Source organism: Xenopus tropicalis, chromosome 6, assembly GCF_000004195.4.
Source record: "Xenopus tropicalis strain Nigerian chromosome 6, UCB_Xtro_10.0, whole genome shotgun sequence".
NCBI lineage: Eukaryota > Metazoa > Chordata > Amphibia > Anura > Pipidae > Xenopus > Xenopus tropicalis.
In genome coordinates, this window is record NC_030682.2 from 114,913,095 (window position 1) to 114,929,905 (window position 16,811).

Here is a 16,811-nt window from a genome sequence, read left to right on the forward strand (position 1 = left end):
AATGTCAAGGATGACTGTCCAACCACACATGAGTTTTTCCAACAGAAACACAATTTATTACACAGATGTTATCTAACCCTAAGCAGGCCCAGACTGGGATTCAAACTAGGCCCTGGCATGTTAGGTCCAAACAGCCCCCCACCAGCCCAATATATATATATATACTTACAACAGCTCCTCTGGCATTTTCCAGAACCCACACAGATTGCAGGTCCCATGTCACCTCATGTTCTTAAGGTGATAATAAACCAATACTGGAGTGTGTAGACCAAATTCCTTTTCATGCTAAACGGTAACATGAAATAAAGTCTAAAAATAGCCTGAAGGGGGATCAATATTGCCCACATGGTATTGGGTAATATTTTGTATCTTATTTGTAGAAGTTTGCCATGGTTTCAAATTTTTATTTTTTGAGTTTTAAAATTTCCCCATTTCTGCTAATGTTCACTCAGGACCCTTTATGTACTAATTGCAAAATGCTAAGTTACTAACTCTTTGCTTGTCTGATTTATCCAATGGACTCTGTAACCTGGGAGCATCACCTTTACCTGGAGCTCTTGGCTATGCTGCATAAATCACTTTTCATGTAGTAATTGCTCATTTGTCCTTACACTGGGTTCTTTTCATTGTTCTCACGTGGCTGTTTGTTTCCTTTCCAGCCCATGGGATCAGAGCGGATGGAGATGCGCAAACGGCAGATGTCGGTGCATCAGGAAGCAGTGAGTGCCACCCAGGCGCAGCAAGGTGTCGGCAATAGGGGATCTAATGCCTGCTGTTTCTGTTGGTGCTGTTGTTGCAGCTGCTCATGGTACGACAGTCCAACGTTATTAGTTACTCTGCATGTGTCATTGTGTGTATGGAGAGATGTTTACACAGTGACCACTTAATGGTTAACTTTCTCCTGAAATGAATGCATTTTTTTTTTTATAAATCTTTATTATTTTAGTGGAGTTCAGGGAAAAAACTCCTCCATATTTGTCAGTGCACACACAGCATTTACCGGCACATCTTTACATATATTGTAGGATACGATCTGCACCTTCAGTTGTCCCTGAAGGATGCAAAGAATCTGTTAGTTGGCTTAAAGGGGAACTCTGCCTTTAAAATAAAAATTTGTTAAAGAGCCCCAAACAACACCAAACCCCCTAATATACCTGTAATCTGTTCCTTCCAAAGTATAAATACATATAATTTTTAAATGCTGAAATCCAGCTGCAAAACAATTCTCTTTCTGCATCATTTGAAATCCTGGCAGGGGAGGAGGGACTAAAACATTGATGTAACAAATTGTAACAACTTCACAGTTTACAGACAGCAAGAACTACGTAACACACAATGCATTGCACTGTGATGTTACTTTATCATGTCATGGTATTGATATCACGTGTACAGGGAATTGTGGGATTTGGAGGATGCAGACTGAAGACCATTAACTACTGTTACATTTTATTAAAGTCTCAAAGTAGCCAGCCAGGTCAGCTGGGGGACAGGGAGCCAGACTTAGCTAATTGTTTCAAACCATATTATTATATTAAAAATTAGAAAAAATCTGCATAGTTTTAATTGATGTATATTGCAAAGTTGCTTGAAATTACGTTTACTTTTGAAAAGTTCCCCTTTAATTAAGGGGTTTCAAAGTTGTTCTGTGGCTACAATACCTGCCACTCCAGAGCATCATTGTGCCTGAGAGAAGCATCTAGTGACTTGCAACAGAGTTTGAAGGGGTGCAGTGCTCTGCTTCCTATAATAAACAGCAGAATATTACTAATAATGCAGCATGCTTCATCAAATGAAATACTCTTACCCCCATATGTAATAAAAGGCACCCATTTTGTTGAGGAGCAGTAACCCATAGCACCTGATACAATGTTTGCTTTTAAACAGGTGACCAGTAAATGTTTGCCGCTCATTAGATGCTATAGGTAATAAGATATAAGGTGATAAGAATAAGCTTCTGATATTACACAACCCCATTAGGGCTCATTTCCAAAAAGAAAGGCACAATGCTAGGTGTAAAAAAGGACAAATTTAACATAGGTGTTAAATTGCACATGTATTGCCAGTAGTATCCAATCAGAACTTTGCCTTAATTTCCTACACATAGCAGGAAATTTACAAAAGTGGATTCACAAACAGAAATCTTCCTAAATTCTGACTCAACCACCAATTTTCAGTTTTTGGTAAAAGAAAGATATTTTACCAAATTTTTTTCCAAACATTTTTTCCCAACGTTTCAAAAATGTAGTAAAGCTCAGTGTAACTCTGTCAAATCTGTGTTTCACCCAGCCTTCATTTCACACCTCTTCTAGGGGCACATTGTGATCAACAAACAGCACATTCACACTGGCACCCAAACTGGGATATTGGGGTACAAGGATGGACTGGCCTCAACAGGGCACTGGATAAAAACCTGGTGGGCCCTGGTCCTGTTGGGCTCCATTTTACTGGGCATATTGGTGGGTGGGCTGCATTGCTGAAGAAGTAAGAGAAGTAGTGCGGTGGCAGAGTAGTGCAGGGGGTGGGCCTTTGATTCACTTTTTTCCATGAAGAAGGTATTAAAACCCTTAAATCTTGTTACAGACATGGACTTCTAAAAGATAAAATCTAAAAAGTGTCAGACAAATTCTTAAAAGTGGAGATAGAAGTTTGTAAATAAGGCAGAAAATCCGACAAATCTATCTTCACTTTATTTTGTTTCAATATCACCACTTTTTGTGAATTCCCCCCCATAAAGTTTGCACCTACGTGCACTCTAAATGCAGCCCATGTGACATAAGTTGAGCCATATGTGGTACATAATGCAGCTTGCTGACATCAGTATACCATACTCCAGAACACCAAATGGCTAAGGCTCCTGCTGCCTGAATATTCATGTTTAAGCCATATACAGTCTAAAATAATAAGAAATTTATTTCTTCACTATTTCTCTCTCTACTCCCGTCACCCTTAATCCATCAGGATTGTGTCCCCTCTCACCATGCCATGAATATCTCCCCTCTGTTCCCCTACCTGTTCCATCAACTTCACCTCCCACACCCCATTCCACCATCTTTCCCCTGTGCTTCACCCAGCCCATCAGCACCTCTACTTGTCTGCCATACCACAATACCTCAGGTTCCTCCCCTATCCATCTACTACCCCAGTACAACAAACTAGGCCCAATTATTCTATGATTAGCACAAATAATTACATATTCTCTAAATATCTAAAGTAAATTACAGTAGGGAAAAAGTAATGGACTTCTGCCCCCAATATCACAATTTTATGCTTGTTACATAGCTGCAGGTTAGACCCTTTTTGTTCCTTTCCTACCTTCCACAATGCTTGGTAAATTAATGTCAGCAGTAATAATAATCTGCCTAACTGCACACTAGGAACATATTCTGTACAGCTGTCTTTAATCCCAGGAAGCTTTTCAATAATGTAAAAGACTGGGCCACCAACTGGGTCCTGTCCATCTTCCTCGGCTGCTGAAGTATAGACAGAGTAAGAGATTCTCTATGAATGACAGGCTCAACCTATTGTGGAAAAGAGCCAAGAATTGTAACTGCGTAGATTCCAGGGATAGTGAATACAAATGAATAAGAAATAAAGGTGGGGACTGGATTGATCCTGGTATCCCAGGCTTACCAGAAATAGAGGACACGGGTGGGGGGCTTACCAGAAATAGAGGACACAGAGTTTACAGTGGTTGTATTATGGTGGACCTGGGTAGATCCGAAGCTTGGTGGAAATATTCCAACTTCTGAAATTGGAATGATGGCAGCTACCGATAACTTGGGAATATACTGTACATTGTATATATTAAAAAGGAATGCAGGTACACTCGGCCATGCAAAAGAGGAGATCTTTGTCATAGCTAATATATATATTATAATAAATACGCATTAAATATATTAAGACTCTTGGTAGGGTTCCTCCATTGCTTCTTCAAAGAAGCTCAAAATGGGTATAGACCATTTGCCTCTGCTGTCATTGTGCTGCAGAAATAACTTTACTAGTATGATTCATTACGGTCATTTTAAAGGTGCAGCGATAGTGACAGCTATTTTTGACCTACACTTCCCTCCACTGTTCATACTATTTTCTGACACTTAAGAATTAAGAAAAACATGGGTTAAGTCTGCCCTTGTCTAGTTACCCATAACAACCAGTTATCAGTTTGCTTTTATTGGTTTAGTGCAATTAGAATAATGACCGCACAATTGTACGTCACTAGAAGTATAAACATTCATCATGTAAATCACATATACACAATCTAGAAGCTTAACGATTATTAGAGTGCAATTCTGGCTGCCAGGCTGCTACAGGTTGGGCAACCCTGATACTAAAAGGCTTCAATTACTTTGTTTTTAAATCTCTCTATGTATTAGTTGTTTGTTAATATACTGAGAGCTAAATGTGTCATTATCCTTTCCAGTTTTAATTCCCAATTTGTCATTGACACTGAGTGCAGCTATAGCTCTTGCCTAGGCTGCCATTCCCTCTTGCTGACCATAGCCTTCTGTATCAACCCCCTATAAATGTCCATATCAGGCTAGGGCTGGGGCTGATTTATTAACATACGGTAGGTGCTATTGCATCAGTTATGTGACTGTTTTTCCTGATAATACAGTGTATTAGCCCTTGGCTTAAAGCTTTTGGTGAGAAACTAATTGGGCTATTGGAGAGCATTATTTTACATGGAAGAAATTTTTCATCAAAATATAGTTTATACCTCTAATATCTGCAACTGTATAGTTATTATTAGATCCATATAGGGTCTATATCAAATATATAATAGCAATTTGAAAGATTATATATAAACAGTTGCAAACATTCTCCAGTTCAACAACCCCTGTCGACCAATCATTAGGTGGCATTCCCTAGGTTAAAAAGCAAACTTCTGCTTACTGTGGGTCACTACACATTGTGCAAACTGTGCACGTGTTACCTCCCCCTCTATGGCCGTGCCAAGCAGAGTATTTACAACTTTACTAGCAGCCATGAATACAGCTGCAATTGGCGTCCCAGTGATGGAAAGCACCTCAAATAAAATGCAGTGACTGATGGAAATTGGGCACCAGTGGATTTTTGACCAAGACCATAGACCAAGGGCTGGTTGTGTCATGGTAGTACCTATTTGTAATGTGATGCACAATAACTTTTACTAATCATTGGCCAAAGTAACACTTTAGGGTAGGCACCACCATCACACACAAAGGGGACTTGTAGTTGCTTGCTAAGATGAGAATAAACTAAAGGTCCACATGGTCTTGCAGATGGACACAATAATACTTTATTCATGGTCACCAATGAAGCTTCTTCAATAATTTCTGTTGCACAAATCCCCAAACAGTGAAACAGTACACTGATGCCTACCATCCTGTTCCTGCTCTTCAAGCCAAGGTCCTGCACTGTACAGACTACAGGCACAGGGGTCAGCCTATAATTAGGTTCTTAAAGCCCCCTCTTCACTGGGTCCCTCTCTGGTGATGTACCACTCGTTGGAGCCTCAAATGCTCAACTAGCTCACCCCACCTACAGTAAGCGCCACGTGTCTAACCTACCACTAGCTAATGTAAATGTTGACTTACTATGGATACCTACCTATCCCTTTATCCCCTCCAGTGACCTCCATGGGTCTAACCTATCACTAGCTAACATAAGTGTTGACTTACTTTGGGTTCTTTTTTATTCTCTCACCACCTCGTGTAAGCTCCACAGGTCTAACCTTCCACTAGCTCATGTAATTGGTGACTCAGTTCAGGTACCTCACTGAGGTGGCAAATGCCTCAGGCTCCCTGGGCTCATTCACTCTGCTTCTCACATCAGCCAACTAGGAAGCTCTCTCTCTTATACAGTTTCTTTAGGGAACTCCACTCTAAGTACCAGAAAGGAGAACCTGCTCTAGAACCTCCTCTAGGGGATCCCCAACCTCTGAGCGCCATCTTGTGTCTGAAACCGAAATAACACTATTTATTGGTAATAAATTAAAATAGCTACTCCTTACACATTGCTATTGATGGGAAAAAGTGGGAATTTGCAGGTTTGGTTAGTTTTCAAAATGCAGTTTGCCATAACAGCTTACACTTTCTAGGGAAATTAGTTGAAAAACAAGGTTTACTTAAGAAAACAATGTAAGTATAGATCAATGCTGAAAGCTGTAGGAGCGCTATATATAATGGGCAGTGCTTGATATGCATTATCTAATTCAAAGTTGTAATTGGTGGCTTTGTTGGTGTCTTACAGTCTTACTGTCCGGAATCAGGATGATGAAAGAACAAGGAGGTCTTCTAATGAAATTAGAGGTCACGGCATTCCAAACTGGGAAGAAAGGTAAGCCTCACGTGTACCTCTGGGGCAGCTGTCCTTGAGTTGTGTAAGTACATTTAATAAAGTCACGCTATAAAGTAACAAATAATGCTCTGTTTTTTCTTTATCCGTTAGTCCATCTCCTACTCTAGAAGATGTGTACTCCTGGGGGCAGTCATTTGACAAACTGATGACAACGCCAGCTGGAAGAAATGCTTTCCGGGAATTCCTACGTACAGAATTTAGCGAGGAGAACATGCTCTTCTGGATGGCTTGTGAAGAACTCAAAAAGGAAGCCAGTAAGAATGTAATAGAAGAAAAGGCCAGGCTAATATATGAGGACTACATCTCAATTCTCTCTCCCAAAGAGGTAATCTCATCTCATCAAAGTGCATGTGATGTTCCAAAGCAGACAGTATTTATCTGAGTGATAATGAGGTAACATAGTAACATAGTAACATAGTAAGTTGGGTTGAAAAAAGGCATACGCCCATCAAGTTCAACCATAATGCCTATATATAACCTGCCTAACTACTAGTTGATCCAGAGGAAGGCAAAAAACCCCATCTGAAGCCTCTCTAATTTGCCACAGAGGGGAAAAAATTCCTTCCTGACTCCAAGATGGCAATCGGACCAGTCCCTGGATCAACTAGTACTAAGAGCTATCTCCCATAACCCTGTATTCCCTCACTTGCTAAGAATCCATCCAGCCCCTTCTTAAAGTTATATAATGTATCAGCCAGCACGACTGATTCGGGGAGGGAATTCCAGAACCTCACAGCTCTCACTGTAAAAAATCCTTTCCGAATGTTTAAATGGAACCTCCCTTCTTCTAAACGGAGTGGGTGCCCTCGTGTCCGTTGGAAGGACCTACTGGTAAATAAAACATTAGAAAGGTTATTATATGATCCCTTTATATATTTATACATAGTTATCATGTCACCTCTTAAGCGCCTCTTCTCCAGTGTAAACAGACCCAACTTGGCCAGTCTTTCTTCATAACTGAAACTTTCCATACCCTTTACCAGCTTAGTTGCCCTTCTCTGGACCCTCTCTAACTCAGTAATGTCCCGTTTGAGCACTGGAGACCAAAACTAAACAGCATATTCTAGATGGGGCCTTACCAGCGCTCTGTAAAGGGGAAGAATAACCCCCTCCTCCCGTGAATCTATACCCCTTTTAATACAGCTCAAAACCTTGTTTGCCCTTGCAGCTGCTGCCTGGCATTGCTTGCTACAGCCAAGTTTATTATCTACAAGGACTCCAAGGTCCTTCTCCATTATGGATTTGCCTATTGCAGTCCCATTAAGGGTATACGGGGCTTGCATATTTTTACATCCCAGGTGCATGACCTTACATTTATCCACATTAAATCTCATCTGCCACTTAGCTGCCCAGATTGCCAGTTGGTCAAGATCCTGCTGCAGGGATGTCACATCCTGAATAGAATTGACTGGTCTGCAGAGTTTTGTGTCATCTGCAAACACTGATACATTACTCATAATACCCTCCCCTAAGTCATTTATGAACAAATTAAACAAAAGTGGACCCAGTACAGAACCCTGAGGGACCCCACTGAGGACCTTATTCCAAGTAGAGAATGTACCATTAACAACCACCCTCTGTACCCGATCCTGTAGCCAGTTTTCTATCCATGTGCAAACGACTTCACTAAGACCAATAGACCTTAGCTTAGAAAGCAGTCGTTTGTGGGGAACGGTATCAAATGCTTTCGCAAAATCCAAATAGATGATATCTACTGCATCCCCACTGTCCAGCTTCTTACTTACCTCATCATAAAAAGCAATTAAATTGGTCTGACATGACCTGTCCTTCATAAAGCCATGCTGATTACTGCTCATAATGGCATTCTCCACTACATAATTTTGAATGTGATCCCTTAACAAGCCTTCAAATAACTTGCCCACCACGGATGTCAAACTTACAGGCCTATAATTGCCAGGCTGAGATCTTACTCCCTTTTTAAATATGGAAATGACATTCGCCTTCTTCCAATCCCTAGGTACCATACCTGATGAAAGAGAGTCTGAGAATATCAGAAACAAGGGCCACTGCAATTCTGCCCCTAGCTCTCTCAGTACCCGAGGGTGTATTCCATCTGGCCCAGGTGCCTTGTTTACATTTATCGTGTGTAACCCTTTAAGCACCATATCCTGTGCCAACCACTGTGTAGTTGGAGCTGAGGCAACAGTGCAGCTATTGGGTGGGACTTGTCCCACTGGCTCCTCTACTGTATACACAGAAGAAAAGAACTGGTTAAGCACATCTGCCTTTTCTGTATCCGCTGTAACCATATTGTTATTATAACTCAATGGGGCCACACCCTCAACCTGCATCTTTTTACTATTAATATACTTAAAAAACTTTTTGGGGTTAGTCTTGGCCTCGGCCGCGATGCGCTCCTCATTTTCTATCTTTGCCTTCCGGATTGCTGTTTTACAACACTTGTTATAGTGTTTATAATCATTAAACGCAGCTACTGTCCCCTCTGACTTATATTTCTTAAAAGCTTTCCTTTTTCTCCCTATTAACTTCTTTACCTCAGAGTTAAGCCACATAGGGTGATTCTTAACACTTCTACTTTTTCTTATTAATGGAATAAATTGAGAACAGTAATGATTTAATATCATTTTAAATGACAACCATTTCTGCTCTGTGTTTTTATCAGAAAACATAATGCCCCAATCTATGCCCTGAAGCGCTGCCCTTAAGGAGCTAAAATTTGCCTTCCTAAAATTCATTGTCTTTGTTGCCCCCGTGTAAATTTGTTTCCTGCACCAAACATTAAATGAAATAACATTATGGTCACTATTACCCAGGGGTTCAACCACTTGCACATTTGCTATACGTTCTGGGTCATTAGAGATCACTAGATCTAGTATAGCATGGTTCCTGGTTGGCTCCTCAACAACTTGTGACATAAAGTTGTCATGCAGCAAGTTTATAAACTTGTTCCCATTTACTGTCCTGGCAGTACTATTGCCCCAGTCAATATCAGGGTAATTAAAATCCCCCATTATTATCACTTGCCCCAAACTAGCAGCCTTTTCTATTTGCAACAGGAGCTGGGCCTCCTCCTCTTCGCTTACATTAGGGGGTCTATAGCATACCCCTACAATTAGTTTGGTAGATTCCTTACTATCTGTGAGAAGCTCAACCCATAAGGATTCAGCTCCCTCTGTTAACCCCATCACTTCCTCCCTAATATTTGCTTTTAATTCCTGCTTAATGAACAGACACACTCCTCCTCCTTTTCTATTGCCCCTGTCCCTCCGAAACAATGTATACCCCCCAATATTAACTGCCCAGTCATGAGACTCATTCAACCAAGTTTCAGCAACTCCAATCACATCATATTTCCGCTCCAACGCCAGTACCTCCAGCTCTCCCATTTTACCAGTCAGACTCCTTGCATTGGTAAACATACATTTAATACTGGTTCCGGCGTGAGAATGACGTGTAAACAACTTATGGGCCTCCCTGCCATTATCAGTATACCGAAGCAAGTCTCCTCCCCCATTTTCCCTTACTATGCCCACTACCTCATCTATCCTGTCTACCACAGAATTTCCCTCTGCACCCTCCCCCCCCACTCCTAGTTTAAAATCTCCTCCAACCCTCTAGCCATCTTTTGGCTATGTTTTGCTTCACAAAACATATGTTTTGCTTCACAAAGGTGACAATGATAATCTGAGAAGAAAGGGTCTAAAAGACTTAAAGGGCCATTTGCAAGCACAGTGAATTTAATGAATTTTTGTGATGCAAATTGTCATGATTTTTGCCCACAATGCAGTGGCAGGCCAAGAGGGATGCGCACTCCACTCCCCCTTAGCGAATGTACTTGCATGAGTGTGGGCATGCTCTTACACGGGGGGGGATGGTGATTAGGTGGCAGAATTACTAGAGAGAGTGACAAGCGACCAGGGTGTGACTAGAAGCCCAGACCCCACTGCCCGTCACCACTAAAATTGCATTTTCCTGGACCCTGAACTTAGGGTAGCAGACAGAAGCAGTATGTGCCTAGTACCCCCCAGTGTTGCAACCTAGATCCCGCGTTTCTAATTGATCCATCAAGCCGTCAATTTTTACAGTCAAGGAGATTCACAGACGTGTGCAAGGAATTGTGGGAAAATAAGTCTTGGCTGGTAGAGAGCTCACTACTGCTAAAGTGGCACATGTAGTCAGAACCAGCAGTGCATGGAACAGAAAGGAACAAACACTGCTTCGAATAACAGTTACATTTACACATTTTGAAAATATTTAATTTAAGTCATAAAAGACAAAAAATGATGTTCAGTGCCAAAGTGACCTTGATTCCCTTTGTACACAACCTAAGTGTGTAACGTGAGATCCCATCAGCCATAGCACAATCACATCTATTCACCTATGGGACCGACCTCTCAACTATGTTAGGAGTAATGCTAGAATCAGATTATATTTTCATGCCGTCATGCTGAGAGTTTGTGAAGGTAACAATGTAAAGAAAGCCATTTAAGTGACACAGCAAGCCACATGCCCCCAGGGTCCTTTCTTGTAGCCCGGTGAGTGGGAAAATAATTATTCTGAAATTGTTTGACCTTTTGAGGCAACTATTATATTCTGGAACAATTAATGGTGCTTGAGATTATAAAGAGCAGGGAGAGAACATGTCAGTCACCTGGAGAATGTAACCTTTAATATCTTATTTTTTAGTCAGTGTAAATAAAGAAGTGTTCTTATTAGAGCACAGCATGTGCTGGGTCTGCCCATGGGCTGTTAGGGGGGATCAGTCAGCGGTCGGCTTTCTCTGTTTAACAATGAATGTGCTATAAGCTGACATAGAGCTGCCTCTGTTATATAACTGCACCTAAACCTTATTGGAGCTTCCATAAATATGTTTCATCTATTTTTGTGCATGTCATGTGCACCCCTTTAGATTAGAAGAACGGAACTTGAGGTTGGGAATGCCCTTCCTAGTGATGTTGTAATTTTTTTAGGGTGAAGACACATGGAGCTACTTAGTAGCAGCTACTTGTCACGGCTACTAAACGCCAGAAAATACCCTGCCATAGACAGTACTGAAAATTGCTTCTGCTAAACACACGTGGAGACAATTATTAGTAAATGATCAGCATTGTCTATTTTTGTAGCCAAGTAGCTGCTACTAGTAGCTCCATTTGTTTTCACCCTTAATGCCTATAAGAGGGGCTTGGATGATTTCTTGAACAAGCACAGTATCTAAGGCTATTGTGATACTAATACCTACAGTTAGTATTGATGTTGGTATATATGGTTATGTATGTGAGTGTATAGATAGGTCAGTATGGGTCTGTATGTGAGTGTATAGATAGGTCAGTATGGGTCTGTATGTGAGTGTATAGATAGGTCAGTATGGGTCTGTATGTGAGTGTATAGATGGGTCTGTATGTGAGTGTATAGATAGGTCAGTGTGGGTCTGTATGTGAGTGGATAGATAGGTCAGTATGGGTCTGTATGTGAGTGTATAGATAGGTCAGTATGGGTCTGTATGTGAGTGTATAGATAGGTCAGTATAGGTTTGTGTAAGTGAGTGTATAGATAGGTCAGTATGGGTCTGTATGTGAGTGTATAGATAGGTCAGTATGGGTCTGTATGTGAGTGTATAGATAGGTCAGTATGGGTCTGTATGTGAGTGTATAGATAGGTCAGTATGGGTCTGTATGTGAGTGTATAGATAGGTCAGTGTGGGTCTGTATGTGAGTGTATAGATAGGTCAGTATGGGTCTGTATGTGAGTGGATAGATAGGTCAGTATGGGTCTGTATGTGAGTGGATAGATAGGTCAGTAATGGGTTTATGTATGTGAGTGTATAGATAGGCCAGTATGGGTCTGTATGTGAGGGTATAGATAGGTCAGTATGGGTCTGTATGTGAGTGGATAGATAGGTCAGTATGGGTCTGTATGTGAGTGGATAGATAGGTCAGTATGGGTCTGTATGTGAGTGGATAGATAGGTCAGTATGGGTCTGTATGTGAGTGTATAGATAGGTCAGTATGGGTCTGTATGTGAGTGTATAGATAGGTCAGTATGGGTCTGTATGTGAGTGTATAGATAGGTCAGTATGGGTCTGTATGTGAGTGGATAGATAGGTCAGTATGGGTCTGTATGTGAGTGGATAGATAGGTCAGTATGGGTCTGTATGTGAGTGTATGTGTAGTATGTGATATAGATAGGTCAGTATGGGTCTGTATGTGAGTGTATAGATAGGTCAGTATGGGTCTGTATGTGAGTGGATAGATAGGTCAGTATGGGTCTGTATGTGAGTGGATAGATAGGTCAGTATGGGTCTGTATGTGAGTGTATAGATAGGTCAGTATGGGTCTGTATGTGAGTGGATAGATAGGTCAGTATGGGTCTGTATGTGAGTGGATAGATAGGTCAGTATGGGTCTGTATGTGAGTGGATAGATAGGTCAGTATGGGTCTGTATGTGAGTGGATAGATAGGTCAGTATGGGTCTGTATGTGAGTGGATAGATAGGTCAGTATGGGTTTATGTATGTGAGTGTATAGATAGGTCAGTATGGGTCTGTATGTGAGTGTATAGATAGGTCAGTATGGGTCTGTATGCGAGTGGATAGATAGGTCAGTATGGGTCTGTATGTGAGTGGATAGATAGGTCAGTATGGGTCTGTATGTGAGTGTATAGATAGGTCAGTATGGGTCTGTATGTGAGTGTATAGATAGGTCAGTATGGGTCTGTATGCGAGTGGATAGATAGGTCAGTATGGGTCTGTATGTGAGTGTATAGATAGGTCAGTATGGGTCTGTATGTGAGCGGATAGATAGGTCAGTATAAGTGTATGTGCGCTGGGTTGGAATGGTTGAACTTGATGAACTCTGGTCTTTTTTCAACCCCATGTAATTATGTAAATGCATGTAAACCTAAAGTAAGATGATGTCATTCTAAGCTACTCTCTAAAATACATTAACAACACTTTTTTTTAAGGGGAAGGAAAGTTACAATCACTGGGGGGTGTTAGGCACCCCCAGTGGTTGTAATAGCTTATCTGAAACCCCCGGCCAGTGCTCCTTTAATGAGAAAACTGCACCTGCCGGGGTGTATGCAACAAAGTGATCGTCTTACTTCTTCAGTCTTCACGCATGCGCAGTGAAGTGAGAAGACAAACTTTAACAAAAAAAGTCAGGTTTTCCATTCAACTGTACATGTGCGGATCGCTCACCTGCATTAACCCCGGCCGGTGCACTTTTCTCCTGACAGGAACACTGGCTGGGGGTTTCAGGTAGGTGATTACAATCACTGGGGGGTTCCTAACATTTGGCACCTCCGGTGATTTAGCCTTTCCTTCTCCTTTAATTAATTGTACTCGTAATTGATATTTAAAGCATTATCCATGTGTCCCTTTCTGCACTGCCAGTTCTGCCTCTTGAAACAATGTAGCAGCATTCAGCCATGCATCTATCTTCAGGTCTGCGAATCAGCTGGCTTCTGCTATAAAGTTTCACCAGTACAGGGGATAGAAAGAGGCAGACAGATGTTGCTCTCAGTAGGAATTGCATTTACAGATAACTTTAAAACCACTGAAACTTCACAATTAAAGTATATTGGAAAGTTTCTTCAAATGCAATTTCTTATATTAGGCACATATTAGTTTTGGGTTTATATACCCTTTAACAGTTTAACATTCCAGCATGAAAGATAATGGTACAAATTCTTTCTCTTAATTTGCATTGGTACTATCATCAGTGCCCAATTCATACTGGCACAGCCAAAGGGTCACAGTGGAATCCCAGGGTACACTTAGGAGGAAGCAGAGCTGGGGAGCAGGCAGGAGTAAAGCAAACAAGAACACAATTTATTGTGGCACCAGTAGGGTTAACAGAAGGTAGGCACTTGTATAGAAGCACAAGCAGTTTACAAAACAAGACTGGGGATAAGTACTGGCACAAGCAGGGTTAATGAGCAGCCTAAAGGTGCCATACATGGCATATATGTTTACCTATATGGCCTTATATGACATTGAGGTGGGAAATATTGGATTGACTCAACCGTTTGGCCCCAAAATGCAGATCCAGTCCTTGAATTGGTGGGAAAACCAAACTAGCCGATCAATATCAGTCAGTTGGCATCTTATATTAGCCTATGTATGGCCAACTTTACTGGAAGTCTGGCAAGGGGTTAAGAAGATAAAAAAGTCCACAGTTCAGGCGATAGTTAAGGGCAGTCTGCATACAAACCAGGTCCGTGACAGGTTAACTGGATCAGATGCCAGTACTCATGGATAGCAGGATGGCCTACTGCCAGCAGGGTTGGTCATAAGAAACAGGCAAAGACCAAGGGAATATTTATGCCCCTAAGGAGCTGATGTCACCTCTCCAGTTCCCTGGTGTCTGTTGGGCACATGCTGGTCCTTGGTCAGTCAGTGATCTCATCAATCCACACTGGCCCAGTGACACCACAACCGGCACAGATCGCTGTCCCTGCAAATTTTGGGGGATGGGGCCTAATTAAGTCACCCATGACATTGTGCATGTGCAAACGCCATTCCGGTTTCCTGCGCAAGCACATTATGCCCTGCAAACACACACACTCATTCGCTAAAATATCAGGGCTTTAGGCTAATGTCCCACAGAGTTAGTCGCCGCAACCTCTGAAATGCCTCTCCACCGGCAACAATAGGAGTCTCCAGTGTAAATGCCTACGCATCACTTCGGCTTTCCAAAGTCAGGAGAAGTTTCCTCTTGCAGGCATTTCGGAGGGGTTAGTGGCCCACAGTAGTAGAAATCTACCGAGGGTGGGACTTTGGACTTAAGTGTTGGGAGGCGGGTAAGTTGACTGCTCTGCTATGGGGGAGCAGGGATTCTGACAGGTGTTAGTGTTCACTGCTGCTCAATAAATACTAACTAAAATAAATATATTGCTTTCTGCATTGATAAGGGAATTGGCACACAGGGAGATTAGTCACTCACAATAAATCTTCGCTACCGTGGACGACTTTCCTTAAGAGGCAACTTGTAGGCGACTAATCTCCCTTTGTGCCACTGCCCTTAATGTGTCAGTTTAAATATTTATTCACCACAATGTTGTGACTGTTCTTTGTTTTGATGCAGTTTTGTTGTAGAAGAACTGAGTGTGATTGTCTTGCAGGTCAGCTTGGACTCCAGAGTAAGGGAAGTCATTAACAGGAATATGCTGGAGCCTTCCCAACGCACTTTTGATGATGCCCAGCTTCAGATCTACACTTTAATGCACAGAGACTCCTACCCACGATTTATGAACTCTGCTATTTACAAGAACCTTCTTCAAACCCTGTCGGAGAGCCCTGCCGACTCTTAGTTTTCTTCTCTATGTTTCATTTTTGTTTTTTTTTTATATAACTGTTGTTTTTATTTATTTAAAATAAAAGAGAAATGTGGTACTGTCCTTGGCAGGGAGTTGTAAGCAGGGATGTTCCACCTACAACCCTACGTCTCTTGTGGCACTACATCCCTGGCGCTGTAGCGGAAGGATGCCGGGTGTTGTTAGTCATCCCTTTTTTCAAGCTATCAAGACTACGCCTGAAATTTATACTCAGGTATATTTTAATATGGACAATACACCATTAATTCTACGGAGTGGTCTTCATTGCCATGCTTGGTATTGGCAGCTAGTGATCAACTGTAATGGTAATTGGTTTTTTTTTTTGGTTTTTTTCCCATAAGAAGTTGAAGAAATGTTTCAATGATCCTTCACCGAGTAGTTGTGTTTTTACAACAGTGATTAGCATGTACTCAATGGCGAGAGTTACTCTGGTGGAAGTGCCTTGATGTCCTCTGCTGATTTCCTAGGCCACATATGGCACACGCGTCACCCATGTCTACGAGAAATGTCTGTTCTTAGTAAGCAGTTCTCTCCTAGAGATGGTACTTCCACTTGTCTTAACTAGAGTACATGTATTTATATATACATATATATATTTATGTACAATAAAATAGCAATGGGCGTATGGGCCCGCTGCTGATCAAACTTACTGAAGCCAGTGGTCTGGAAAAAAAATGTCTATAAAAGAATGCATTTTCTTGTAAACCAGTCAAAGAAATTTATTATTTTAATATGAAAATTTCTCATAAATGGATTTTTCTGTTTGTGTATGTTTTTAAAAGTTAGATTTAAATAATTCTTATTAATTTTTTTTATTTCTATTCTTTTGCAAAGGGAGAAATAAAAAAAATATTCTATTTATTCTTTAGCAGAAGAAAATAAACTGGAAAAAAACTGTAATAAAGCACAAGAGTTTGAACTCAATAGTGGTGTTTTTTTAATGCCTTAATATGCTAAATATGGTGCATTATCTGTAATGGATCTGTAATATTGCCTGAGATTAGCAGCACCAACCCAGACATTCCAGTCTTCTTGCCTGGGGGGATCAGTGGAAAATGGAAGTATTTGGGTGTGGAGGCCTGGGCTGGCAATCTGTGGGTTCTGCTGTAAGATGCCACAGAGAGTCACTATTTAGTGGGCTGGAGAGGGGGCTGTTTG

The 16,811-nt window shown here is 41.3% G+C and overlaps 1 protein-coding gene across 1 annotated transcript in view; it reads left to right on the top strand.

Moving 5' to 3' along the window:
* rgs20 (regulator of G-protein signaling 20) overlaps positions 1-16,572 on the top strand; it is a gene marked incomplete at its 5' end in the record, with an annotated part of 34,243 nt that extends 17,671 nt beyond the window's left edge. The window contains 4 exon segments of the mRNA NM_001128030.1: positions 660-808; positions 6,232-6,318; positions 6,430-6,664; positions 15,441-16,572. Of these exon segments, the coding sequence (NP_001121502.1) occupies positions 663-808; positions 6,232-6,318; positions 6,430-6,664; positions 15,441-15,629 (657 nt within the window). The 3' untranslated portion in view covers positions 15,630-16,572.
* Positions 16,573-16,811: the final 239 nt, after the last annotated feature.